General features: G+C 45.0%; 1 protein-coding gene across 1 annotated transcript in view; it reads left to right on the forward strand.

Annotated features, from left to right (window-relative positions):
* MACO1 (macoilin 1) overlaps positions 1 to 26,413 on the forward strand; it is a 63,655-nt gene extending 37,242 nt beyond the window's left edge. Inside the window, exons 7-11 of the mRNA XM_045476116.1 lie at positions 11,997 to 12,155; positions 13,909 to 14,091; positions 16,271 to 16,391; positions 20,330 to 20,504; positions 25,928 to 26,413. Of these exons, the coding sequence (XP_045332072.1) occupies positions 11,997 to 12,155; positions 13,909 to 14,091; positions 16,271 to 16,391; positions 20,330 to 20,504; positions 25,928 to 26,130 (841 nt within the window). The 3' untranslated portion in view covers positions 26,131 to 26,413. The remainder of the gene's footprint in view (positions 1 to 11,996; positions 12,156 to 13,908; positions 14,092 to 16,270; positions 16,392 to 20,329; positions 20,505 to 25,927) is intronic.
* The last annotated feature ends 637 nt before the right edge of the window (positions 26,414 to 27,050 follow it).

The raw sequence follows: 27,050 nt of genomic DNA on the forward strand, positions 1-27,050 counted from the left end.
TAAAATCCATCAAAATTTGGGACGGGGATGCTGGTTATTCAGACTTCACGGGCCAGCTGGTTTAGAATCTGGCCTCCCAGCACCATCCCTTATGACGTGTGTATACTTTGAAGCCTGATGTCAGAACGATGTCTGCTCTTGCCTTTCCAGAGGGAGCCAGACCAGGGCAATAAACTGCAGTTCTAGAGTCTAGATTTAGAAAAACTATTGTTTTGATAGCAATTGATGAATGGGAAGTAGTTGATGTCGATTCAGGAAGTGAGGCATTCTCTACTCCAGAAGCTTAAATTCCCCTTTTTGGGGAGTGACCTAAAAAGTTTATAAAGTAGAAGAGTTGGACTTTCCCTAAGGCTTTCAGATTATTCTGAAACTGGCCTGTGACACGGACAAATCGAAGAGTAACAGTGAACATCGAAAAGCCGTGGAAAGCAGATTAATAGCCTCCTCTTTTTTTTTTTTTTTAAGTTTTCATTTAAATTCCATTTAGTTAACATACATCATAATGTTAGTTTTAGGTATACTGTATAGACTCAACACTTCCGTACAAGACCCAGTGCTCACCATGACTAGTAGACTCCTTAATCCCCATCGCCTGTTCAACCTGTCCCCTGTCCCCCTTCCTTCTTGTAACCATCAGTTTGTTCTGTTATAGTCAAGAGTCTCTTTCCTGGTTTACCTCTCTTTCCCCCGCCCTTTGCCCATTTGTTTCATTTTTTAAATTCCACGTGAGTGAAGTCACATGAAGTGACAGTCACAGTCTTTCTCTGACTGGTTTTACTTAGCAGAATACTCTTTCGCACCATCCATGGCGTTGCACGTGGCAAGATGTCAGTCTTTTTTATGGCTGAGTGGTCTGCCACATACACACCTCATCTTCTTTACCGATTCATCAATTGACGGGCACGTGGACCGTTTCCATAGCGTGGCTGTTGTAGATAACGCTGCTGGAAGCATCAGGGCGCGCGTATCCCTTTGAATTAGTATTTTTGTATCCTTTGGGTAAATACCTAGTAGTACAATTGCTGGATCGTAGGGGAGTTCTGTTTTTAACTTTGCGAGGAATCCGTACTGTTTTCCAGAGCGGCTGCACTACACCAACAGTGCAAGAGGGTTTCTCCACATCCTCGCCGCCACCTGTTGTCTCCTGTGGTGTGGATTTTAGCCATTCTAAAAGGTGTGAGGCGACAATCTCATCGTAGCCTCCTCTTTTAAAATAAGTTTCGCCCAATCATAAAATAATAATTAAAATGTTAAAAGTAAGTTCCGGGGCCTCCTGGGTGGCTCAGTCAGATGAGTGTCCAACTTCGGCTCAGGTCATGCTCTCAACGGTTCGTGGGTTCAGGCCCGCGTCGGGCTCTGTGCTGACAGCTCGGAGTCTGGAGCCTGCTTCGGATTCTGGGTCTCCCTCTCTCTCTGTCCCCCCTCCCCCCCCCCCCCCCCCGCTCGCTCCCTCTCTTTCTCTCTCTCAAAAATAAATAAACTTAAAATAAAAATAAGTTCTGTATGTTGATTGTATCTAACTTTGAAGATCAAGAAGAGATAGCCACTATCTTAATATAATATCCTGTCAGTCTTTTTTCTCTTGCATGCATACATGTTAGTGCATACATATTATTTTTACAAACAGAGCTCATACTATGTGTAATATTGTGTTCTGTTTAATTTTTTTTAATATCTGTTTATTCTTCAGAGAGAGAGACAAAGTGTGAGCAGGGGAGGGGCAGAGAGAGAGAGGGAGACATAGAATCCGAAGCAGGCTCCAGGCTCCGAGCTGTCAGCACAGAGCCCTATGCGGGGCTCGAACCCATGAACCGTGAGATCATGACCTGAGCCGAAGTCGGACGCTTAACCGACTGAGCCGCCCAGGTGCCCCATGTAAAATATTTTGTAACTTGTCTTTTTCACTGACTACATCGTGAGCATTCTACTGTGTCCTCAAATATTCTTCCTTAACGGTTTCTTACTGGCTGCATGTCAGACACATGAATATACAATTTATTTAGTCAGTCTTCTGTTGAAAATTTAAGTGTTTCTGTTTTTTTTTCTTGTTCGAAGTAATGCTGCAACAAACACACTTTTACATAAGTCTTTGTGTGGATCTCCAGTTCTCCTCTGGATAAATGTCAGGGAATGAGATGAACGTTTTAAAGGCTTTTGATACAAACTATCAAATCTGACCACATCCTTTAAGGACCTTATTAAAAATACTAGTTGTAGCACTCACAGCTTTATTCTTGAAGGGTTTCAAGAAGTCAGTTCCCCTATTTCCCTATAGGACCAGTTCCGTGAATGCCTCTAGGATTCCTTTTCTCTCTTTGCATTCTTGAGGACAATGAATGTGTTTACCTTTTGCATTTGACAGATTAGGGAGCAGAGACGTTAAGTACTTTGTAATAACGGTTTTACTTAGTAATCATCAGTCTGTTGCGTGTTTTGGGATATCTGTGCCTGGTAAGCAATTGTAGTAACCACCGTGAGACCCGAGGCAGCTTCAGATCACTGTATCCAAAGCTGTGATCTATAGGACATGTGGGAGCAACTTCAAGTCAGCATCGTAGGCCTTACTGAAGATGAAGTGCATTCAGGCTTGTGTGTGCCTGTCCCGTGCTGCCTGTCCTGTCAGCGAGAATGACCTGGAAAGGGGGAAGGGAAGGAGATGGTGGAGAGGGTGAGTACTGTTTCTTCTGGAGACAGAGCTTTAACGTATGAGCTCAGTGTTCCTCATAGACAGCTGTGTGGTCCTAAACAAGTCTTGTCTTGTATGATTAATGTGTAACAGGGGATCTCCTAATGGAATTAGGTCCTTAACAAGATGAAGCAGTTGGCCTTCATTTATTCTTTTCATGTACACCTGCCTTCTTCATAAGCAAACGCCCGTTTACCCCTGTCTCCTTCAGCCACTATTAACTGAAAACTCTCACGGCCTGCTGTAGGTAGAATGTTGCTAGGGCTGACCCTGTTCTAAGCACTGTGAGGGTTAGAGACAGTGGCCTATAAGGACTGGAAGAAACTTTAGAAATACAGTTCCGGGGCGCCTGGGTGGCTCAGTCGGTTGAGCATCCATCTGACTTTGGCTCAGGTCATGATCTCCTAGTTCGTGAGTTCAAGCCCCACATCGGGCATGCTGCTGTCAGCTCAGAGCCTGGAGCCTGCTTTGAATTCTGTGTCTCCCTCTCTCTGCCCCTCCCCTGTCTCTCTCTCTCCCTCTCAAAAATAATAAATATTGTTTTAATTGTTAAAAAATAGAAATACAGTTCCAGGGGTGCCTGGGTGGCTCGGTCAGTTAAGCGTCCGATTTCGGTTCAGGTCATGATCTCACAGCTTGTGGGTTCGAGCCCCGTGTTGGGCTCCATGCTGACAGCTCAGAGCCTGGAGCCTGCTTTGTGGATTCTGTGTCTCCTCTCTCTGCCCCTCCCCTGCTTACACTGTCTCTCTCCCTCAAAAATAAATAAAGATTAAAAAAAAGTTAATAAAAAAAAGAACTACAGTTCCGGCTTCTAATTTTATAGCCCATTCAGCCCCTGGCTTCAAAGAATATATAGTCTTTGGAGAAAAAGATACGTACACAGGAAAATATTAAACACCAAAACAAATTAAAAAACAGCACAGGGCAACAGCTTAGTGCCCAACAAGGATCACTCACAGTAAAGGCTTTCACATATCAGGGGGAGAGAGAGGACTTTGGGCCCTGGAGAACTGCACCTTGTGCTGGAGAGCTTGCTTTGTTTTGTCTTTATTTTTTTATTTTTTTATTTTTTTTAATTTTTTTTTTCAACGTTTATTTATTTTTGGGACAGAGAGAGACAGAGCATGAACGGGGGAGGGGCAGAGAGAGAGGGAGACACAGAATCGGAAACAGGCTCCAGGCTCTGAGCCATCAGCCCAGAGCCCGACGCGGGGCTCGAACTCACGGACCGCGAGATCGTGACCTGGCTGAAGTCGGACGCTTAACCGACTGCGCCACCCAGGCACCCCTTGTCTTTATTTTTTAACTGGGCCTTGAAGAGTGAGATTTGAAAATTGGAGGCCATTCCTACCCAAGGGCTGGTATAATTAAAGGCAGAAGATGTCTGGAAACCAGGAGTGGGTAATTTTGGCTGGTACGATGAGGTTGTTAGAAGCACCTATCTCTCAGCCACTTGGCTGCATGATTTGGAGACAATCTTCTGAAGCCCCTTTTCTTACAGAGCAAGCCATGTTGTAAGTTGGGGTTTTTTTTTGAAGTGTGGTTGACATAATATTGAATTAGAGTCTCAGGTGTACAACGTAAGTGATTCAACAATTACATACATTATGAAATGCTCACCATGATAAGTGTATTATATTATTGACTGTATTCCCTATGCTGTACTTTTTATCCCCATGACTTACTTATTTCGTCACTGGAAGAGTGAACCTCTTCATCCCCTTCACCCATTTCACCTCTCCCTCTTCCCTTTGGCAACCACCAGTTTGTTCTCTGGATTATGAGTCCGTTTCTCTCTTTTTTGTTGTTGTTCATTTGTTTTTTTAGATCCCACGTATAAGTGAAATCATACGGTAGTTGTCTTTTTCTGGCTTATTCCACTTAACGTAACTAGGTCCATCCATGTTGCCATGAATGGCAAGATCCCATCTCATTCTTTTTTATGGCTGAGTAATATTCCATTGTGTGTATATACCACATCTTTATCCATTCATCTACGGATGGACATTTAGGTTTCTTTCATGTCTTGGCTATTGTAAATAACACTGCAGGAAACATAGGGTGCATATATCTTCAGATTAGCATTTTCGTTTTCTTTGGGTGAATACCCAGAAGTGGAATTACTGGATTGTATGGTACTTTTTTTTTTTCCTTAAAAAAAATTTTTTTCGATCTTTTATTTATTTTTTTTTTGAGAGAGAAAGACACAGAGCGTGAGCAGGGAAGGGGCAGAGAGAGAGGGAGACAGAATCCGAAGCAGGTTCCCGGCTCTGAGCTGTCAGCACAGAGCCCGACGCGGGGCTCGAACCCACGAACTGTGAGATCGTGACCTGAGCCGAAGTCGGATGCTTAACCGACTGAGCCACCCAGGCACCCTGATTGTATGGCACTTCCATCATTAGCTTTTTGAGGAGGCTCCATACTACTTTCCGGAGTGGCTGCCCCAATTTACATTCCCAGCACCAGTGCTGGAGGACTCCCTTCTCCCCACATCCCTGTTGACACTTGTTACTTCTAGTTCTGTGTTGTCTTGCAGAGCCTGTAGCCTCTCTGTCACCAGCTCTTTAGCGTTCAGGGCTAACCAACAGAGCTGAGAGAGCCTCTCACCTTCCTGATGGGCTCATGGGCTCATCAGCCCTAGAAGTATACACTTAGGTAGTTGTCTAACCTAAGTTAGACAGACTGTGACTAATAGTGGATATAGCTACTCATCCCTGGGTGAAATCCTGGCTGAGAAAAGATCTCCTCCTTTTTTTGCAGGACTTACTTCCTAGGGAAATTTACCGCCCCAAAGCCTTAAGTTTCTCTGAGCTCTCCGTTAGGTCTCATAACGCCTCTGGGTTTATAAAAACCCTGAAGTTCTTGTCAGTACCCACTGGAGACTTTTAAACCTTCAATGAAGTCATAGTACTGTGGGCGGTAATTCAAGTAATTCACAGAAGCTAAGGATTATACACATTTAGACACAAATATCTCCCTACCTTTTCACATACTTAAACACAAAACCGCTTTCAACTAAAAGCTGACACTTGAATCCCGTACTTTGTTTTACTACCAGATGTACTTCAAGATCCTCAGAGATATTTTTCCTACTTAGCCTGCCTGACAGACTCATGTTTGAGCCTCATTCTTTTGGTCGGCTAGAAGATTACCCCTTATTAAAATGTAAATCTTTCCTCTTAATAACTACCAACCATTTATATTATAGCTTACCTTAGTTGAGTGGGACGAGAGAGAAAATGAGATAGAGTTAGGGTCTGGAGTGGGGTAAGAGGGATCCTTACCCGGCAGCTGTGCTTTGAAGGCGGCCTGCCCATCGGAGTGACGTCCTGAAGGAGCGCTGCTCTGAACAACCCCCGCTGTGGCTGGGAGGGAGGTAGCTGCTGGAGGTCGGAGGTGGCTTCACAGGTTACAGGTTGGGTGTCATCTTTTAAAATCATCCGTGGGACGCCTGGGTGGCTCAGTCGGTTAAGCGTCTGACCTCGGCTCAGGTCATGATCTCGCGGTCCTTGAGTTCGAGCACCGTGTCGGGCTCTGTGCTGACAACTCAGAGCCTGGAGCCTGTTTCAGATTCTGTTGTCTCCCTCTTTCTCTCTCCTCCCCCGCTCATGCTCTGTCTCTCTCTTCTCAAAAATAAATAAACGTTAAAAAAAAAATTTTTTTTTTTTTAAATCATCAGTAAAAGTGGCCTGGAAAGGTGTCTGGACCTGATAGGTAACATTTTGAGTTGATTAGAACCCTGGCTTGGCTAATTGGGCACAAGTGGACATAGTTAGGCTCTAGACTCTAGACGCATAGACTCTAGACCTTTGCCATGCTGCCGTCTGTCTCCCACGTGGGGACCTCACTGGGCAGACCTCGCAAGGGTGGAAAGTGGGGCCACAGGAGTTGGGCAAGCAGGAAGCGCATTTATTTCCTGCCTGAGCATTTACCAAAGTTTTGTTAAGATCTGTCTGGCCCAATTTTTTTTTCTTTTTGTTTTTTTTTGGGGGGGTGAGATTGCAGGTCTAGAGTAAAGTTCGCTTTTATATCTTAATCGTCTGTCGTATAGGGAAGAGAGTAGAATTTAGCTCTGATAAAAAGGCCTGAGTTTACGGATGCATTGTTTCTTTTTCCTGCTTTCTTTCGACCCCTATTTACAGAAATCAGTTTTAAGGGTTATATACTGTTACTTCTGCCTCATTTTCCTCCTGACCACTTGCTTCTAATTCAGGTGGCAGCTATTGACATTTTCGTAAAATCCCATGAATGCATTTGAAGATTTAGCATTAACCTCTAACCCCATTTAATCAGTACCTCTTGGACTTCACACCAATAAATTACATATCTGCATTTTACCCAGGAACTTTTGGCCTTCAGCACCAAAGGGTTAAGTATACCATTAAGGCAAGTAGCAGGTATTTGTCTGCTAAATGTCCCTGGCACTTTGACTAGCTTGATTCAGTTCAGTTTACTAGTTCACAGAATTCTTTTAAAACTCGTATACATTTTTCCATTGAGCATATCTCAAAAATTGGGATATATCTTAGAAAATAGGAACATATAGTGCATCCATACAATGGAACATTATGCAGCAGGTAAATTGTTTATGCAAAATTCCTAATGGTGTGGGAAGGCACTTAAGATGCACATACTATGTGTGTGGTACTCTCTCATCAGCATGAAACAATATTAACATGCATGAAGAAAGAGAAAAGAGAAACACACAGAACGGAAGTAAACCAAATGTGAACAGTGAATGGTTCCGTCTGGACGAAAGAACTAAGATTATTTACCTTTTTATTCTAGATTTGTGCTTTTCTATTATATGCGGTTCTTACTATTGCCTGGGTGTCACTTTTGCAATAAAAAATAAACCTAATAAGGGATTGTAAATTACCACCTACCTCAGTAAAGATTCAAAATATAGTGAACATTTAGGGGCACCTGGGTGGCTCAGTCAGTTAAGCATCTGACTTTAGCTCAGGTCATGATCTTGCAGTTCATGAGTTTGAGCCTGGCGTTGGGCTCTGTGCTGACAGCATGGAACCCGCTTTTGACCCTCTGTCCCCGCCTCTTTCTGCCCCTCCCTCCCCTGCTTGTGCGCGTGTGCATGCTCTCTGTCTCTCAAAAATAAACATTTAAATAAATAAATAAATAAAATATAGTGAATATTTAAAAATAAAATAAAATATAGTGAACATTTGGGGCACCTGGGTGGCTCAGTAGGTTAAGCATCTGACTCTTGATCACAGCTCAAGTCTCGATCTCTGAGTCATGAGTTCAAGCCCTGCATTGGACTCTGCACTGGGTGTAAAGCCTACCTAAAAAAATACATATATATATATATATATATATATATATATATATATATGTATATATATATACACACACACACACACATATGTATATATATATTTTTTATATTTATATATATTTTATATATACACATATATGTAATTGTCTCTCAGGAAAAGCATCGTTTTTTTTTTTTTTAAGTTTATTTAGTTTGAGAGAGAGATTGCATGAGTGGGGGACATGCAGAGAGAGGGAGGGGGAGAGAATCCCAAGAGGTCTCTGTGCTGCCAGTGCACAGCCCAACATGGGGCTCGAACCCACGAAACCCCAAGATCATGACTTGAGCCAAAACCAAGAGCCGGTCACTTAACCGACTGAGCCACCAAGGCACCTCAAGAAAACGTTAATTTAACCTTGAATGTTCACTATATATGTATAACATTCAAGGTTAGATTAACGCTTTCTCTGAGAGACAATGAAAAATTTCCCCTCGTAAGTTTTAAAAATTCCTGAGTTTTTCGTTTAGCACTTTAAGGTATCTTGCGCGTCACGCGGTGTTCGTACAGATCGGCGTTTCTTAAACTGGGAATGCTGGTGTCAGCTCACAGGTTTGCTGTAGCTGTTTGGAGAATAGTAATTCAGAATTTTACAAAATTAAGGGCAGTTATGAAAATCCTGAAGCATTTTTTTTATTAAAAGAATTTTTTTTTTAATGTTTATTGATTTTTGAGACAGAAGGAGACAGAGCACGAGTGGGGGAGGGGCAGAGAGAGAGGGAGACACAGAATCTGAAACAGGCTCCAGGCTCTGAGCTGTCAGCACAGAGCCCGACGCGGGGCTCAAACTCACAGACCGCGAGATCATGACCTGAGCCGAACTCGGCCGCTTAACCGACTGAGCCACCCAGGAGCCCCCTGAAGCATTTTTTTAAGTTTATTTATTTATTTTGAGAGAGCACAAGCAGAGGAGGGGCAGAAAGAGAGGGGGAAAGAGAATCCCAAGCAGGCTCTGTGCTGTCAGCATGGAGTCCAGTGTGGGGCTTGAATTCACAAACTGTAAGATCATGACCTGAGCTGACATCCAGAGTTGGACACTTAACTGGCTGAGCCACCTAGGCGCCCTGAAAATCCTGAAGCATTTTAATTTCACTTCTCTGTCTTGTAAGATTAGGTGATTTTATTTTAAAAATAAATAAACTTTATTGAAGTACAACACACATCTGCAAACGTGCACGAATCCTAAGTATACAATTTATGAATTTTCGTAACCCTTGTAGCCACGCTTTTCTATTTTTATTGCATTGTCTTTGACAAAATTTCGTAATTATACATAAGAAAATATATTGTTGTTCAGGGTTCTATGGTCTCTGGAAGTTACGCTTAAGATATTTTGCTTTTTTGTTCTCATGATTACATTAACTCTCCGAGTTTTTACATTTTTTCAAGGAACTCTAAATTTCCATTCAGAATATTGTCGTTATTCTTAGTTCAGGATAGGAAAGTTGGCCTTCAGAGATTAAAGATGCAAAAAAGTGAAAACTGCAAAATTATTGACAGCTAGGCTCAGCAGATTTAATTTTTCTTTCATTCCCAACTGCGGCTGGTTGTGTGGAACTTGATTCCTGTGCCTCTGCATATGATACAGCTCAGGTTGCTAATCTGAAGAAGCAGGTCAGCAGCCAGCAGTAAGTGTGTCAGGCCTAGAAATCCTAGACCAAGCTGGGAGGGACTTTAGAGGTCATTAGCCCAAGATAGGGAAACTGAGTCCTGGAAGGTTACATGCCTTGCCCAGGGTTGCGGAGTTGGTACCAGCGCTGAATCTAGAATCCTGATCCTAAACCCCATTAGTAAACCATGCTAAGCCTCTATGCTCCTCTTAAAACTCACCCTTTCTACTAAAAATGCAGTCCTCAGACTTTGAAATCGACTTCTGCGGAAAGATGAATAACCTAACATGTTTTTCAGCCAAACTTCTTAATGGGGATAACCTGACAGCATTGACCTGCTTTGGGTTGCTTCGGGTGAATGAAGGATGGTGTCGGGTTGGTACAAATGCCAGTCTGTAATTGTTTAGAGCAGTTCTGGGAGGACATTCATCTGGAATAACCCTGGCAGTAGGGAAAGTATGGCGTGATGTCGACTTGTGACCCCTTCCCTGGGGAGTGAGCTGTGTCAGGAGACCCAGCAGTGTTCTGGAATACTGGGTCTCAAGTCTCTTCCGGGACACAGGACCGGGGGACAGGCTACTGTTCCTGGGCAGTGACCATCGATGGCTTACGACTTTTTTGCTTTTGAGATTTTGTTTCAGGTGACGAAAGGTAGATCGGTAAATAAAGCTGCTCTTTGGTTTTCTAAGGGAGGCCAGGCAACATATGTTTAGTACGTGCTGATCACTGTGGCGGGCCCTGGGGACTTAGTGCTTAACAAAACATGGCTGTAAGGACTTCGTCTGTGGGGCCAGCCGTTCTGGGGAGAGATCACTACTGCCATCCAGAAATCTCGGTTCTGTTGGAATATCAGATCAGTGAAATGCACAAGGGTCTCATCGTAGCAGACTGACTTTTGCCCGCCTGTTTGTCAGAAAGGATACCCTCTCAGTCCCACATGGCGGCCAACCTCGGCCTGACCTTCAGTGCCGCCCTCCACAGTCCCATCCACCAGACCCTTTCTGCCCTTTCTCACTCTCTTCCCAGAGTCCAGGCTTTCCTCAGAGGCCAGGCTCATTCCGTCCCCAAACATCTGTGACCGTCCTTACTTTTGAGTATGTTTTCCCCTTGTTTAGAATCCCCCCTCCCCCTCTTCTACTTCTCTGGATCCTGCCCAGCCTTCGAGGCCCAACCTGGTTCTCATCTTCTCTTGTCAGCGCTCCTGTGGCACTTGTACCCATACCACGGGGAGATGACAGAGCCACAGCTCAGCCTGCTGAAGGAGAGAATGGGCTCTGGAGCCTGTATAACCGTGGGCTGGAACCTTTCCTGAATCTAGACTTCTTCATCCGTAAAAATGGGAGTCATAATCTACCCTTAGCCCACGTTGTGTGTACTAAATGAGTTCATAGCATTAAAGCCTGTAGAACAATTCCTGGCGCATTAAAGTTCTCATTAAATTTTAGTTATCATTCCTTCTCGCATATATTTAATCGTGGCCTTCCTTGCGTTAAGTGTTTAATCACTTTAAGTAGCTGCTTACTGGCCCCTAGTGAAATTATAAAGCCCTCTCATGAAGAAAGAATCCTGATTTTATACTTTCTGTTGACGCTTTTCAGTCCTACGTGTGCATATAAGAGTTCCCCCAGACATACCGCTTAAAACGAAGCTATTCCTGTATTAAAGAAAACAGATGGCGCCAACGTAAGAAACTGAAGAGAGAAGATAGGCTTCAGTTCACAGATGGAGTTTGCTTATGATTCTCAGAGCATGTCATTTGTTCTTTTTTTCATTGTTGTTGAGTCTTGTGAGTCCTGCTGTCATAGTCACCGGAAGTGTGAACATCATTTAGCCAAGACGCTAGTAATTTCAGAGGTTGTCTTAGACACTCCTCTAGGCCCGTGGTGGGAGGGAATCTCAGACGGTAAATTCCGCTCTGTCAGAATATACCAGGGCAGGTGGGTCATAAGCTGGTTGCTACTAATACATCCCCCTTGCTGAGGGGCAAAGGAAATTCACCAGGGTGTGTGGGTGGTGCAGGGGGAAGGGTTGGGGGGGGAACCCAAGCCTTCAGCCACCCTCCCTCTGTCTCCTTCCTCCTTCGTTAGCAGCTCAGGAACTCACAAGCACCTCACCTGTCCGTGTTCACAAACATTTGGAGGAAACCCACAGTTACTCTCTGGTGGTGGGAAGAGGCGGGGGCCCAGGCAGAAAGAAGCACTCCATAGAAAGCCTGTCGCAGGCAGGCATCCCGGTGCTGGCAGGAGCCACCGAAGGGAGGGGTCTTCTGCCCTGTGCCCGGCGGTCTGGGACTTGAGCCAGGCTCTCCCGCAGAGGCCCGTGTGTGTCCTTTCCGGGATGAAAATGCCACATTTCTCCCTCTCCTAGGCTGGAACAAGATATTAAAAAGTTAAAGGCTGATCTGCAGGCCAGCAGACAAGTGGAACAGGAGCTCCGCAGCCAGATCAGCTCCCTCTCCAGCACCGAGCGAGGGATCCGCTCAGAGATGGGCCAGCTCCGGCAGGAGAACGAGCTGCTGCAGAACAAGTACGTGCGCCGCGCGGGCCTTGGGTCGGGAGCCAGGCGGCCGCACCGTCTGTGGCTTGGAGCACAGGATTTGTGAGGACGGAGGGACCTGGCAAGGGGGTTTTCCGATGAAATGTTTAAAATGTTCAATTTAGTATTAGGTAGCTAACATATTATAAAATCTATAAAAACTTACTACATTGCAACCAAACAGTTTATTAATATTACTATTTTTTGCTCATTTAATAACTTCTTCGCTTAGTTTAAATTTTTTTTTTTTCAACGTTTATTTATTTTTGGGACAGAGAGAGACAGAGCATGAACGGGGGAGGAGCAGAGAGAGAGGGAGACACAGAATCGGAAACAGGCTCCAGGCTCTGAGCCATCAGCCCAGAGCCTGACGCGGGGCTCGAACTCACGGACCGCGAGATCATGACCTGGCTGAAGTCGGACGCTTAACCGACTGCGCCACCCAGGCGCCCCTTCTTCGCTTAGTTTAAAATAGTTATTGCGCCTTTGTGATAATATGAGTAAAAGTGACGAGAAGTAGTTCCGCTACAATGTGAAAATCTTGCTCCTTTGAATGAAAGTTTCCAGGGGAATAATGCACTCTATTTACCTTCATCTCTGGAACTCAAAAATGACATTGAACCTTGATTTTATTTGAAGAGGCAAGCAAAAAAAAGCCAGCTCTTCTGCGTGAATTTGTTTATGCTTCCCATTGATTCATCCTGGAATTTCTTCTTGACTCAATATGAATATGTCATTTTTTTTTTTTTCTTCAATCTCTGCAGTGTGTGCCTGGGGTAGTGATACTATTCTAGGCTGTGGGCTTTCCCCATTGAAAGAGAAGTCCTTCAGCATTTTTGAACAGCATAACTCGAGCGTTACAGCTTGTTATAAGCAAATAACTTCTCCATTGCTTCTGGCTCACATGTGGGATGGAGAACATCTCACCTTACACTGATATACTGAGATAAACTCACCTTATATTGATAGGTAAAGCTGGGGGTGGTGGGAGGCAGGGAAGGGACTATGGCTAAAATTTCTGTCTGAAATGAAGCGCTGTGTGACTCTAACTCCAGGATCTATTTTGGGATCCTCAGAAAACATCTCACAGCTGGAAAGGAAAGGCTGTATTCAGGCAAAGAAAAACCTCCCCTTCCCACCCCTTGACCTCAGTTTCAGTGGGGCTGGATAAAGTTTCTTCAAGGTGCTTTGGGGCCCTAGACTTAGTTCTACAACTATCTTTCCCTCTGATGGAAACTCGTTTTATGCTTCTTTTCTGGATTACCTTCTGTAGATCACTTACCTTAACAGGCCGGGTCTTACTCTGTATCTTGGTAGGCAACCTCTCTGTTGATGTTTTGGAATTGTTAAATAATAACAGCATTATGTTCTTCCTGGGATCTCTGGGAGCTGACTCTTATGATTTGCTGTTCAAAAGAGGAGCCATGTTTCTCCAGGGTTCCGAGTGGGCATTTCTTTTTTTTTTTTTTTTTTTTTTTAATTTTTTTTTTCAACGTTTATTTATTTTTGGGACAGAGAGAGACAGAGCATGAACGGGGGAGGGGCAGAGAGAGAGGGAGACACAGAATGGGAAACAGGCTCCAGGCTCTGAGCCATCAGCCCAGAGCCCGACGCGGGGCTCGAACTCACGGACCGCGAGATCGTGACCTGGCTGAAGTCGGACGCTTAACCGACTGCGCCACCCAGGCGCCCCCCGAGTGGGCATTTCTAATTACAAAACTCTATGATAATCATTTCCATATAGATTACATAATGCTGTGCAAATGAAGCAAAAAGACAAGCAGAATATCAGCCAGCTGGAGAAAAAGCTAAAAGCTGAGCAGGAAGCCCGAAGTTTTGTAGAAAAGCAGTTAATGGAGGAGAAAAAAAGGAAGAAGTTAGAAGAAGCCACTGCTGCCCGGGCCGTTGCATTTGCTGCTGCATCGAGGTATGTCTGTGTCCCCCGAGCGCTTCCTCTGAGGTTGGCCTGCCTTGCAGCAAGACAGGCATGGGGATTTGAGGCCTTGGGAAGGATTGGAATAGAGCGATTGTGCAGGGATAGGTGGCCACCAAGCACTGTTGCATGAGCTGGCCAAGCCCCGTCTGTGCAACTCGCACTGTCTCGTAACGGCTTCGTCCTTTGGCGACCTCATCAATGGAGTGGGAGGAGGGACTCACCATGGTTCCCGCACCCGGGAGCAAAGTGCTGCTTGTAAATGGGTTTCCAGTCACTTTGTGCGTGGCCAGTAACTACTAAACGCTTAGAGAGATTCCAGTCTGGGATTTTATTCCCTTTATAGAGCTGTCGCTACTCTCTACTCTCAGGTGTGTGTGTTTCTGGAGTTTTTATCTTAAAATAGAAGACAGGGAAAATGTTCCTTGCCCAAGTACTTTGTACTGATCGCTCCTGTCTTTGTTGGATATCAGCAAACTGTCAAATGAACTGGAAAAGATGAAAGGAAACTTAGGTCACTATTAGATATCATTGAATTTGTGGAGTGAGGAGAACTGGGGACTACTTCTACACCATTGAAAAGGATATAAGGATTCCAGAAACTGATATGTAATTGCCACCTGAATTCCAGCAAGGAGAGAAGATCGTTTAGAGAACTCTTGGGCGGGGGTAGAGCGCTGGCAGCGGAGGGGAGGGGGTGCTCGGCTTCACTTTATCACTTTTTCTCTTCTGTGTTTGTTTTGACTAGTGAATTCCATCTGTGTGTAGGGGTCAGTTATGGGTTTACAGTTGCAGGGCGAGGGTAAACTATTATTTATTTCATTTTAAGTCTTGACCCTAATTTGTATCTACGTGATACATCTCTACTGTCATTCTTCCTTAAGTTTTGCTCTTTGCCTTACGTCATGTTAAAAGCCTTCTCTTGGGCTCTGTAGAATAACTGATGGACCATCGTTTCGCATTTAAGGAAATAATAGCCAGAGAGAACTCGCTCCTCCTGTGTGAGCCCGCCACCCCCAGTAGACTCTCTAGTGCACGTAGCTGAGCTCACTTGGCCCATCAGCGTCTATACAGACTCACAACACACTTTACGAGCCTGCCTAGCACGTGGGGGTTTTGTTTATTCATTTGTTTAAAGATTTGTAAGCACAGACTTCTGAAAAAAGCCCAAGTTTCTGAAGCACTGACACTGGCAGGAGATTTTTCTGAACAGTCACCTGATGTGGCTTGTGCTGTCCTTAATTCGTCCAGCACCTACCCTGAAAAAAAAGTCCACTGAGGAGGATATGACAGTCCCTTAACCAAATTGTTCAGTGCCTGATGCCTGAGAATCAGGACCTTGGTTTCAGTCTCTTCCCTGACTCCCTTTCGCTTCCAGTCAAGCCTGTTTGTTTTGGTCTTCCCCTGAGATGGCCCTTGTCTGCCATCCCTTCCCTAGAGGCTGTCTGTATTCCCGAGTAAATCTCCAGGTGTAAGTCTCTCGCTGGACCTTCCTTTTTGGTAGGCACAGGACACCTGCTTTCTCCATCTGGCTGTGTCTGTGATGTAAATGCTTAATCAGCTTCAGAGTGGCCATTGCCATCACCTTTTTTAGTTTGTCCTTATTACGGCCCGGCCCTGAGAAGCAGCCTGATGCTGTGGCAACTTCGTGATTCAAGGGAGGTGAACTTGCCAATGCATAGACCCTCAAAAGTGAAAACTTTTTAGCTCACTGCCCCCTGCTGGAGACAGCACTTGCCCGGGGCTCTCTTACTCAGCTCCTGGGCACCGCCTCAGGTCACGTGGCCTGGTGGAAGCTGGCTGCGTTAGGAAGCTGGAAAACCTCACTTCTCATCCCAGTTCTGAGAGCTACCAGCTAGGTGGTGTTGGACTAGTATTATATCTGTGTGGTCTCAGTTTTCTTATCTGGAAAATGGGACAATATGTCCTGCCCTTGCAAAGAAGGCAGAATGGGTAAAGTACCTCACTTTAGGCCTGGCTTATATTAGATACCCAATTAATGATAATCATTTTAGATCATTGTTGAAACAATCAAGGAACAGAGAATGAGCAGACTGAGCCAAAAACTAAAACCTGACCAACTCCGGAGTAGAAGAGAACTATCAGTCCTGCAGTGTAAGTAAACCATATAGTCTTTTAAATCCCTTTCTTTCCTTCTCTTTTTTTTCAAAAGGGGGGAGTGCACCGAAACCTTACGGAATCGGATCAGAGAATTAGAAGCAGAGGGCAAGAAGCTCACGATGGACATGAAAGTGAAAGAAGACCAGATCAGAGAACTAGAACTGAAAGTTCAGGTACGGGGGGCACAGAGGACTTTCTCGTACTTGGGTTCCTCTTCTGTGTTAGCTGTGTGCTCACTGCTGCAGTGTGGAGATGGTGCCTTTTGATAAAAGGCCAAATCCCACCACCCCGGAAAATCTCTGAAGGCCAAAAAGAAGCTCTAGCCTCATGCAGCTCGTTCAAGTCACATTTAATTAGCTGGATTCTAACATAACCAGGAATGCTGATGGTCCTTTGACACGGTTTATACCAGAATTTGACTTCCTGTAGATTCATCACATTCTTTCAGGTTATAGGCCAGACTAGTGATCTTTGGAACGTGTATGCCTCTTCTTAGCCCTAAACCTCTGTCCATCACCAGGGAATTCACCGTTCTGGATGGCTCTGCACCTTGCAGATTGCAGTTCTGAGCAGTGCATGAGAGGAAAAGCTGCCAGTGCTATGGACACAACCAGTTTTCTGACCCATGTGGACTTTAGCCAAGTATTTGGCATTGGTTCTGCAAAGGGACATTTAAAAGTAATATTAGGGGGCGCCTGGGTGGCTCAGTCGGTTGAGCGTCCGACTTCGGCTCAGGTCACGATCTCGCGGTCTGTGGGTTCGAGCCCCGCATCGGGCTTTGTGCTGACGGCTCGGAGCCTGGAGCCTGCTTCCCATTCTGTGTCTCCCTCTCTCTCTGCCCCTCCCCCGCTCATGCTCGCTCTCTCTCTCTCTCTCTCTCTGTGTCAAAAATGAATGTACATTAAAGAAAAAAAAAAGTAACGTTAGGGTCCCTGGGTGGCTCAGTCGGTTAAGCATCCGATTCTTGATTTCAGCTCAGGTTGTGATTTCACAGTTTGTGAGATCGAGCCCCACGTCGAGCTCTGTGCTGACAGCGAGGAGCCTGCTCGAGATTCTCTCTCTCTCTCTCTCTCTCTCTCTGTCTGTCTCTCTCTCTCTCTGCCCCTCCCCTACTTGCACATGCACACACTCTCTCTCTCTCTCTCAAATAAATAAACTTAAATTAAAAAAAAAAAAGGGAAGTCGCTAGAGTAGATGACACAACTTGGAGACCAAGCCCAAAGTGTGTGATAAAAGTGGCAGCACAAATGGATGGGACAGTGAGGATCAGTCAGAAAAAGGCTTTGGAACAGTTAAATGACCAGGAAAAAAAATTAGAAGCTCATCTCCTACCACACAAAAAGAAATTCCAGATGAAGAGTTGAATTCGGGGTGAAAAGAAGCATTTTGTTTTAAACTGAGTGAAAATATACTAGAATTTATTTGATCTTGAAACCGGGAAAAATGTTCTAAATGAAAATAATGGGGAAAAAAAATCACAAAACAAAAAAAAACAAATCAAAAAAATCCATTGAGGGGGGTACAGGTATTGCAACAAATATAAGGAATTAATACTCTTGATATGTAAGTAGCTCATAAAATTTGTTAAGTGAAGCTCAGTTGGAAAAATAGGCGAAAGATGTGAACAAATAATTCGCAGAAGAAAAAGAAATGGCTGAAAAGAATATAAGGATATATCCTCATCAATCACCAAAGACCTATAGATTAAAATTAGATATCATTTCTCTCCTGTAGAAATTTCTTTTTTTTTTTTTAATTTTTTTTATGTTTATTTACTTTTGAGAGAGAGCGAGAGAGACAGAGCATGAGCAGGAGAGGGGTAGAGAGAGAGGGAGACACAGAATCGGAAACAGGCTCCAGGCTCCGAGCCGTCAGCACAGAGCCCGACACGGGGCTCGAACTCACGAACCGTGAGATCATGACCTGAGCCAAAGTCGGACGCTGAACCGACAGAGCCACCCGGGTGCCCCTGTTTCTTTTTTTTTTTTTTTTAATGGCATTATATTTGGCATACAATGTGACATTAGGTGCAGGTGTACAACGTAGTGATTGCACACAACTCTGTACGTCATGCTGTGTTCAATGCAAGTGTCCCCATACAACACTAGGGTATAGTTGCAGTCCCTCGACTGTATTCCCTATTCTGTACCTTTTTATCCTTGTGACTTATTTATTCTGAACTAGAAGCCTATACCTCTCACTTCACCCCTCACCCATTTTGCCCACCTCACAATCCCCTTACCCTCTGGCAACCACCAGTTCTCTGTATCTTTGGGTCTGTTTCTGCTTTCGTTTGTTTCTTTGTTCATTTGTTTTGTTTTTCAGATTCCTTACATCAGTGCCGTTACGTGATACTTGTATCTCTCTGTCTGCCTTATTTCACTTCGCATAGTGTCTTCTAGGTCCATCCATGTTGTCCCAAATGGCAAGATCTTGTTCTTTTTTACGGCCGAGTAATATTCTTCTCTGTGTGTGTGTGTACAAATACATATCACATTTTATGTATCCACTCAGCTCTTGATGGACCCTTGGGTTGCTTCCATGTCTTTGCTATTGTAAATAATGCTACAAAAAAACATAGGGGTGCATGTTTGGTGTTTTTGTTTTCTGTGGGTAAACACCCAGGAGTGGAATTACTGGATCATATGGTATTTCTACTTTTAATATTTTGCGGAATCTCCGTACTGGCTGCACCAGTTTACATTCCCACCAGCAGTGCACAAGGGTTCCTTTTTCTCCACATCCTCACCGACATTTGTTATTTCTGGTCTTTTTGATACTAGCCTCTCTGACAGGTATAAGGTGATTTTGTTATTTTGCATTTTTCTGACGATGAGTGATGTTGAACATCTTTTCGTAGTATGTCTCCTTTGGAAAAATGTCTACTCAGATCCTCTGCCCATTTTTAATCAGATTGGATTTTTTTTGGTTTTGAGTTCTGGAAGTTCTTTATATATTTTGGATATTAACCCCTTAATATCTCTTTTGCACATATCTTCTCCATGTAGTAGGTTGCCTTTTCATTTCGCAAAAGTATTTTGGTGTAGTCTCAATAGCTCATTTTTGCTTTTATTTTCTTTATCCCTTGTGAAATTAGCAAAGAGTTTTTAAATGATAATATCAGCCTGGGTGAGGATAATAGAAACAGGCCTCATAATTGCTGGCAGAAGTGTAACTTTCTGGAAAAGTTCATATACTTTTTAAGTATTTCCCTTTTCAGAACTCCTGCCTCAGATAAACATTTTAAAATCTCATCATTGATTGATAAACAAAGATGTTCATCATAGTGGTGTATAAATGAAAACAAAATCTTAACAAAGGGAGATTCACTTAATAAATTATGGTACATATACAAGAATATTATATAGCCATTAAAAATTACATTTTCAAAAACCAGTTGATTTAAAAAACTATACAAAACTACATATGGTGTGATCTCATTTATGCTAAAAGATATACATATGCTTCTAAAAGACTAAAAATATATAAAGTTTTTTATGCTGTCAGGAGTTTGAGTAATTTTCATTTTCTCCTTTGAACTTTAATATATTTCTAATTCTCTGTAATAAGTTTGGATTTCTCTAAAATGAAAAAATTAAAATATCTGTATGTGTGTATATTTATATTTAAATATATGTATTTATTGGCTACATTACCAGTTGTTTTAAGTGGGCTTACTCTGCAGTATGTCCTATCAAAATAATGAACATTTTTTATAACTTTTTAGTGCAAATTGAGAGTAGACTTTTGGCAGATTGATTACAGCATTACAGCAGCATTTGCAACTGGCGGCAAGGAAAAAGTTTCTTTGTACGTTCTGAATTAGGCTTGTAAGAAAGTGTTTTATTTGGAAACAGAGTCCACTGTTACTAGAAACAGCCCAACACCATCAAATTCATCTACTAAGATAGTTTTGTATGTCATATCATCATATAAATACATTTTTCAGTCCGTCTAAGTGGTAAGATTCTTAACCCATGAAACACCCGGATTCTGTATTCTAGGGGCCAGGTCAGTAATAGTGGGATTTTATTTGTGATTTCAGGCTAATTTGTAGACATCGATGCCAAAACTATCTTGTAACATCTTGCTGCTTTGATGATGTTGATAGGAGCTTCGGAAGTATAAGGAAAACGAGAAGGACACTGAGGTGTTAATGTCAGCCCTCTCGGCCATGCAAGACAAAACACAGCACCTGGAGAACAGTCTGAGCGCAGAGACGAGAATCAAGCTGGACCTGTTCTCTGCACTGGGGGACGCAAAGCGACAGCTCGAGATCGCCCAAGGTAGGAGAGCAGCGGGCCCCAGAGGAGGTGGTGTGACGAACAATGCACAGACACACAGCATACGTCCCTTAGAGCTCAGAACCAAAGACATTCAGTTTTCTTGGTTTGTAAGTGCCCGACCTTGACATCTAGGAATTATCACATTAATTCATTCCGCAGACGTATTTTGAGGTGAGAGTATGTCAAGTGCAGGGCACACAGAGAAGAGGATGAGTTTCTGTGCTCAAGGAGTTCACGGTGTTGTTGAAGAAAGAGACAACTGCGGAGTCACCCAAAGGTGGTGGTGTAGGAACATACCGAGGGGCAGGGACTGAGCCAGTCTGGGAGTTAGAGGGCTGTTTCTCAGGGGAGCTGATGTCTGAGTTGGGTTTTGAATGATGAGCAGGGGTTAGCTCAGTGACGAAGCAGTGTAGGAGGGCGAGGGGCAGAGAGGCATCTGAACAGAAGAAACAGCTTGAGGGAGGCCAGGGAAGCTAGGAAGGCCTGACGCGTTCCAGGCCGCAGCCGGCTGTACGTGGTCACGAACGAGGGAGCACTGGGAGCAGCTTCTGGAGAGTAGGCCGTGCACTCCACAGCTACTTCCTGAGGCCCTACTGTGTGCTGGGCACTGCAAGACGCCCCAAGGGGACAGGCAATAACAAGCAGGCATAGAGCGTATCAGGTGCTGATGCATGCAGGGATAAAAATGAGGCAGTATCCAGGCAAGAAGTGTGAGGGTCTGTGTGGGGCCACTAGTTTGACACGGTGGTCGTGGAAAATCCTTTGAATAGGTAGCATTTGGGCAGAGGCTGAAAGTAAAAGAGTGAGGGAACCACGTAAATCTAAAATCTCCGGGGGAAAAGCACTTCAGGCCTCAGGAGCATAGGCCACAGCCTGAGGGGCGGGTATGGTTGCTGGCGTCAGAGTGGCGGGGCCACATTTGTAGCCCTTGGAAAGAACTTGGGACTTTGCTCTGAGTAACACGGGAAGCTTTGGAAGGCTTCTGAACAGAGGCCTGATACAACCTGATGAAAAGAAATTTAGATTTTGTCCAAGAAACTAATTAGCCAGCATAGATTACTGAAAAAAAAAAAAAAATCAAACAGCTGACTTAGTAGGAGAAGGTTATTTCAACAGGCACTTAAAGAACATTCAAAGCATGCGTATGAGAAGCTGAAGGGGAGAGAGGTACAGATAAGACACAGTGTGGTGGGGGGTCTACTAGGGTGTTCAAACTTTTTGGTCTTGGGGACTCCTTGACACTCTTAAAATTATTGAGTAACCCAAGGAGATTTTTTTCAAGTGGGTTATGTCAATCAGTATTTACCTATTAGAAACTGAAACTTGGGGGCACCTGGGTGGCTCAGTCGGTGAAGCATCCGACTTTGGCTCAGGTCATGATTTCGCAGTCTGTGAGCTCAAGCCCCATCTCGGGCCCTGTGCTGACAGCTCAGAGCCTGGAGGCTGCTTTGGATTCTGTGTCTCCCTCTTTCTCTGCCCCTCCCCTGCTCATGCTCTTTCTCTCTCAAAAATAAATAAACATTGAAAAAAAATTTGTTTTGGGGCGCCTGGGTGGCACAGTCGGTTGAGCGTCCGACTTCAGCCAGGTCACGATCTCGCAGTCCGTGAGTTCGAGCCCCGCGTCGGGCTCTGGGCTGATGGCTCAGAGCCTGGAGCCTGTTTCTGATTCTGTGTCTCCCTCTCTCTCTGCCCCTCCCCCGTTCATGCTCTGTCTCTCTCTGTCCCAAAAATAAATAAACGTTGAAAAAAAAAAAATTAAAAAAAAAAAAATTTGTTTAAAAGAAATTAAAACTTAAAACATGTGTTAATTCATTTTTAAATAGCATAATAAACGTATAACTTATTTGTATGAGAAAGAACTATATTTGCCCAAAACCCCAGAGAAAATTTAATGAGGAAAAATGGCATTGTTTTACTCTGAGCCAATCTCTTTAGTTTCTGGTTCAGTAGAAGATAGTTTGGTTCTCATCCCTGTTTCTACCTTCAGTCTGTTGTAATTTTACTTGCATGTGGTTTCTAGAAGACTCCACTTACCCCCAGGAGGGAATGAATGTGCAGAAGGCCAACGATGTATTAGTACGATCACAAAGATGGTTGGACCCTGTGGGCCCTGTGTACAGCAGAGAGGCCTGTTGCCAGTGGTTAGAGGTGGGGGACTTGAAGGGCCAGAGCAGTGATCAGGGGTGGCTTCACGAGGAAGGGGACATTGAGTGGGCTTTGAAGGATGGATTCTGAGGGCAGAGAATGGCAGGGGAAAGACATTGTTACCTGGGGGGCTCGTGCAAGCAAAGGAAAGAAACGTCCAGATGAGCGGTGGCCTCAGGCTGGAGGACTTGGGAGATGAGGGGGACCGTGAATGAATCAAACCAGACTGTGTCTTCCCTAGATTTTTCAGGAGGGACGGGGTGACGTGTTCTGGCCATTATTTTGGAAACGTCTTTCCAATAGCAATGTGAAAGATGGATCTGGAAGGTGAGATTGAGGAGAGGCAGGTAGACTCCCTAGGAGGCTGTGACTGTCTTTGGTCTCAGAGGTGGGGGGTGTGGGGGAGGGAGGGTGGTCCAGACAGGGAGGGAAGGAAAGTGGAGGCACCTGGGGGATGTGGGAGGATAAAGTTGCTGGGAGCAGAGAAGAAGAACAGAACAGAATCCGGGAACGAGAAGAGAGAGTGACTTTGGTTGGAGATGCTCTGAGTTGGAGTTGTTTCCTGGACACCCAAGTGAGAGGTCATCGTCAGTCAGGGGCATTTGGGGTCTCATCTCCAGCGAGAGGGCCCAAACCCCGGGAGCAGGGGGGAATATACAAGTTGTGAAAAGTTAATGGAGCCGTAGGAGGGGCTTGGGATGGCCCAGATGATAGAGCAAGAAGAATGGCAGGTTGGGAGTCAGGCTTATTAATCTGTGGACTCAGGGAAAAGCATTTAAGAAGAAGGTTCCTGGGAATTCTGTTCTAAAGCTGACCTTCTGGGGCGCCTGGCTGGCTCAGTTGGAAGAGCACGCAGCTTTTCATCTCGGGGTCATGGGTTCAAGCCCCACGTTGGGTTGTAGAGATTACTTAAACTTAAAAAAATTTTTTTGGTTTAAGTAAATAAAGCTGAACTTCTGGCCACACACTGGTTCCTTTGCCCTCCTGGCTCAGCTGGCTGCGAAAGGGGCCACCTCATTTCAGTTGCTCTGATTTGCACTGTGGGAGGACAGCCCCCTGGAGTGCGGGAGCACCTGGTCTCTGAATGGCCAAGGGGAGTTTGGCTTCCCAGCACAGACTGGGCTTCGGTGTCAGCCCAGGAATTCTTGCAAAGAGACAAAAAAGCAAAGAGAACTGCCTTTTTCAAAGCTCTGGGAATGTTTGCATGTTACTGATTAAAAAAATCAAACTTGCATCTGCGTGGGGAAAAAAAAAGGATACAGCAGCTCACAGATGCCGTTAGGTATTTTATTCATCTGAGGCTTATTTTGTTCAAAGGGAAGGAGGATATTTGATGCGAACTTGAAGCTGAGGGGCCATGAAGGAAGTCAGAGCAGTGCCTTTCTACTGCTCTTTGCTGGGCCTTCCCACTACTTCCCTCCCTTGTCAAGCTGAGAATATTCTAATAAGGATCGAACTTTGTAATTCAAATCAAACCCCTTGTTGCTTTTCTGCTTCCTACTTTCTGTATCATTTGATTCATCCCAGTTCCAAAATGACTTTCATCTCTACTACATGCTTTTTAAAGATATGTCACTGCGCCCTCTTGCATTTCAAATGTATTACCACCTTCTGCAGGACTCAAAATGAGTGCAACTCAAATGCAACCTCTTTTTTTTTTTTTTTTGAAAGCATTAAATTTCTGAAGTTCTGAAGGGCTACTCCTGAGTGTTCTTCCCGCAGTAGACCAGGGAGCTTCAAAGCGTGATGCAAATTGCGTGGGCTCTGGAACAGTGGTGCCAGGTTTAAATCCCACTCTACCTCTTAATCACGGAATGACTTTGGGCAGGAGACATAACTTGCAGAGCCTGAGCTTTCTGGGGGGCTGGGCACTAGGGATGTGGCAGCGAACAAAGGGACAAACCCAGCTTCTGCCCTCATGGAGCAGAGGCCACTGGAGATGACGGGCACAGAGCATCACCCAAATGAGTAGTTACAGGAGGTAAAAGAATGTGGTACGTGGCAGTGCAGACTGGAGCCAGACCGCACAGAGTTGAATCCTGGCTCTGTCATTCGGCCTCTCTCTGCCTCAGTTTCCTCATCTATAAAATGGATGATGATAATGATGATGGTAATTCCCACATCCTAGAGTCATTGTGGTGAGTGAGTTTGTCTATGTAAGCACTTAGAACAGTGCCTGGCACTTGTGTGTTAGCCGTTGTAATTATTATCCTTATGAGAAGAAAGGGACAGAAGGGAAAGCATGGGATGTGTTGAGAATCTAGGGATTGGGGGGGTGCGTGCAGGGTCGGGTCTGATTTTAAGGGGAGGGTCAGGGAAAGCCTGGTGAGGAAGTGAAACCTCAGGAGTGAACACAGAGCAGGAGAAGCACAGAAGAGGAAGCGGCCCAAGGCAGGAGTTGGTTGGGTCAAGAAGCTAAGCATAGCGGGGAGAGGGGGGGGCCGAGTCAGGTAACGTGAAAGTGTGCAGCAGGTGCAAAGTGGGCCGACAGGCCGAGCGGCACAGCGCCAAGAGGTGGGGACGAGCACACTGTGTCACTCTAGCCCCCCCAGTGCAGCCGCTGCCGGGCTTCGTGTGCCTTCTGTAGGGGAACCCGGAGGCCCAGCGTGCGGTGATGGATTCTCGGGCCTCAGGTGTTCTGTATCCCTCGGTCTGACACTCAGATGTCCAGCCTCCCAGAAAAATATTCCCGCTCAAGAGGTGCAGCCGTGGTGCACCCTCTCGGCTGCCGTGGGTGACTGCCGTGCTCCACACGTGGCTCAACGTGTCGCTCGTCACCCCTCCATAAACAGAATCGCTTTTTAAACACCTGTAAAACCCCGGCCCACAGGCCAGACTGGCCTGCCACCTGTTCTTGTATTCCCCATGGGCTGAGAATGGTTTTTGCATGTTAGCAAAAGGCGGGGGGAGCGCCTGGGTGACTCAGTTGAGCATCTGCCTCTTGACTGCGGCTCAGGTCATGAGATTGAGTCCCGAGTCGGGCTCCACACTGACAGCATGGAGCCTGCTTCGGATTCTCTCTCTCCCTGTCTCTGTCCCTCCCCCACTGTGCTCCCTGTCTCTCTCTCAAAATAAATCAACTTAAAAAAAAAAACAAAAAACAAAGTGTGTGGCTCGCAATGCCTAAAACATTTACTGTTTGGCCCTTAACAGGAAAAGTTCTTACCCTTAGAAGCCATCAGAGCTGGAGGCGAACTCACTTGGGATTGGGCCTCCGCGAGGGCATTGTGTTAGAGGGACCCTCCCTTCTCACTAACGGTGGGTCTTCGCTCTTTCAGGACAAATTCTTCAGAAAGACCAGGAAATCAAGGACCTTAAACAGAAGATAGCCGAAGTCATGGCCGTCATGCCCAGCATAACGTACAGCGCCACGACCAGCCCCCTGAGCCCCGTTTCCCCCCACTACTCTTCCAAATTTGTGGAGACCAGCCCCTCTGGACTTGATCCCAATGCCTCTGTTTACCAGCCCCTGAAGAAATGAAGGCCAGCTGTGGCTTTTGCCCAGCCATTTGGTTACCAGAAGGCATCACAAAGGAGCGTCTCTGGCAGTCAAGATAAAAAAAAAAAAAAAAAAAAAAAAAAAAAAGTTTATATTGTATTTTGTGGGACTGTATATGTTGTCGTTTTTAAAAAGGGGGGAAAGATAACATCCAAGTCTGATTAGAACTGCCCATCAGTTTTTCTTGTAAATTTTTAGAAGACCTCACAGAACTTTGCAGTTTATTTTTCTCGGCCAACACATTAAAACCATTCTTGGATTTCAAGTAGCCAGTTTTGCCTTTTATGTATTCTTACAGTTTCCTCTTGAAGAAAACAGACAAACAAACAAAAGCAGGGTTTTTGCTTCCCAATCCTTTATTTTTGTTCGGTTTTGTTCTTAAATAAGCAAGCAAAACCTGCACGTTGGATTCACGTGGGATGCTAACAGAAGTGTTTCTTTTTTAGAGTGGAAGGGTTAATAACCTCACACAGCTTTGCTCTCATAGCTGCATTACCCAAGATGATTATTGACATGACAGAAAACAAAAGGTGATTACCCCTCCGAGGAGCAGACCGACCCCAAGAGTGTCCCGTAAGCCGAGGGGAGCCAGGTGATGGGACTTGGCTCTCGAGCGTCCCTGGGGTCGAGTCTGAAATGCTCCTGTCCCCCTCGGGTGTGCAGTCCTAGAAAATCGCTAGCAGTGCCTTGGGAAAAGACATTTCAAGAGGAAACTTGATGACTTTAAACTATCTTCCCCCTTCCCCGTCATCTGTCTTCTATCTGTGTCGAGCTCACTGCGGATCCTGCTGGCGTGTAGCTGGGCTCTTGGACGCCACCCCGGCTGCATCCCGTGTCCTCTCAGAGAAAGCACCCGGGTGTTCTGGACTTCTCGAGGCAAGCACCTGGGGGCGGGGAGCCGG

This window comes from Leopardus geoffroyi, chromosome C1 (genome assembly GCF_018350155.1).
Source record: "Leopardus geoffroyi isolate Oge1 chromosome C1, O.geoffroyi_Oge1_pat1.0, whole genome shotgun sequence".
Classification (NCBI taxonomy): Eukaryota; Metazoa; Chordata; class Mammalia; order Carnivora; family Felidae; genus Leopardus; species Leopardus geoffroyi.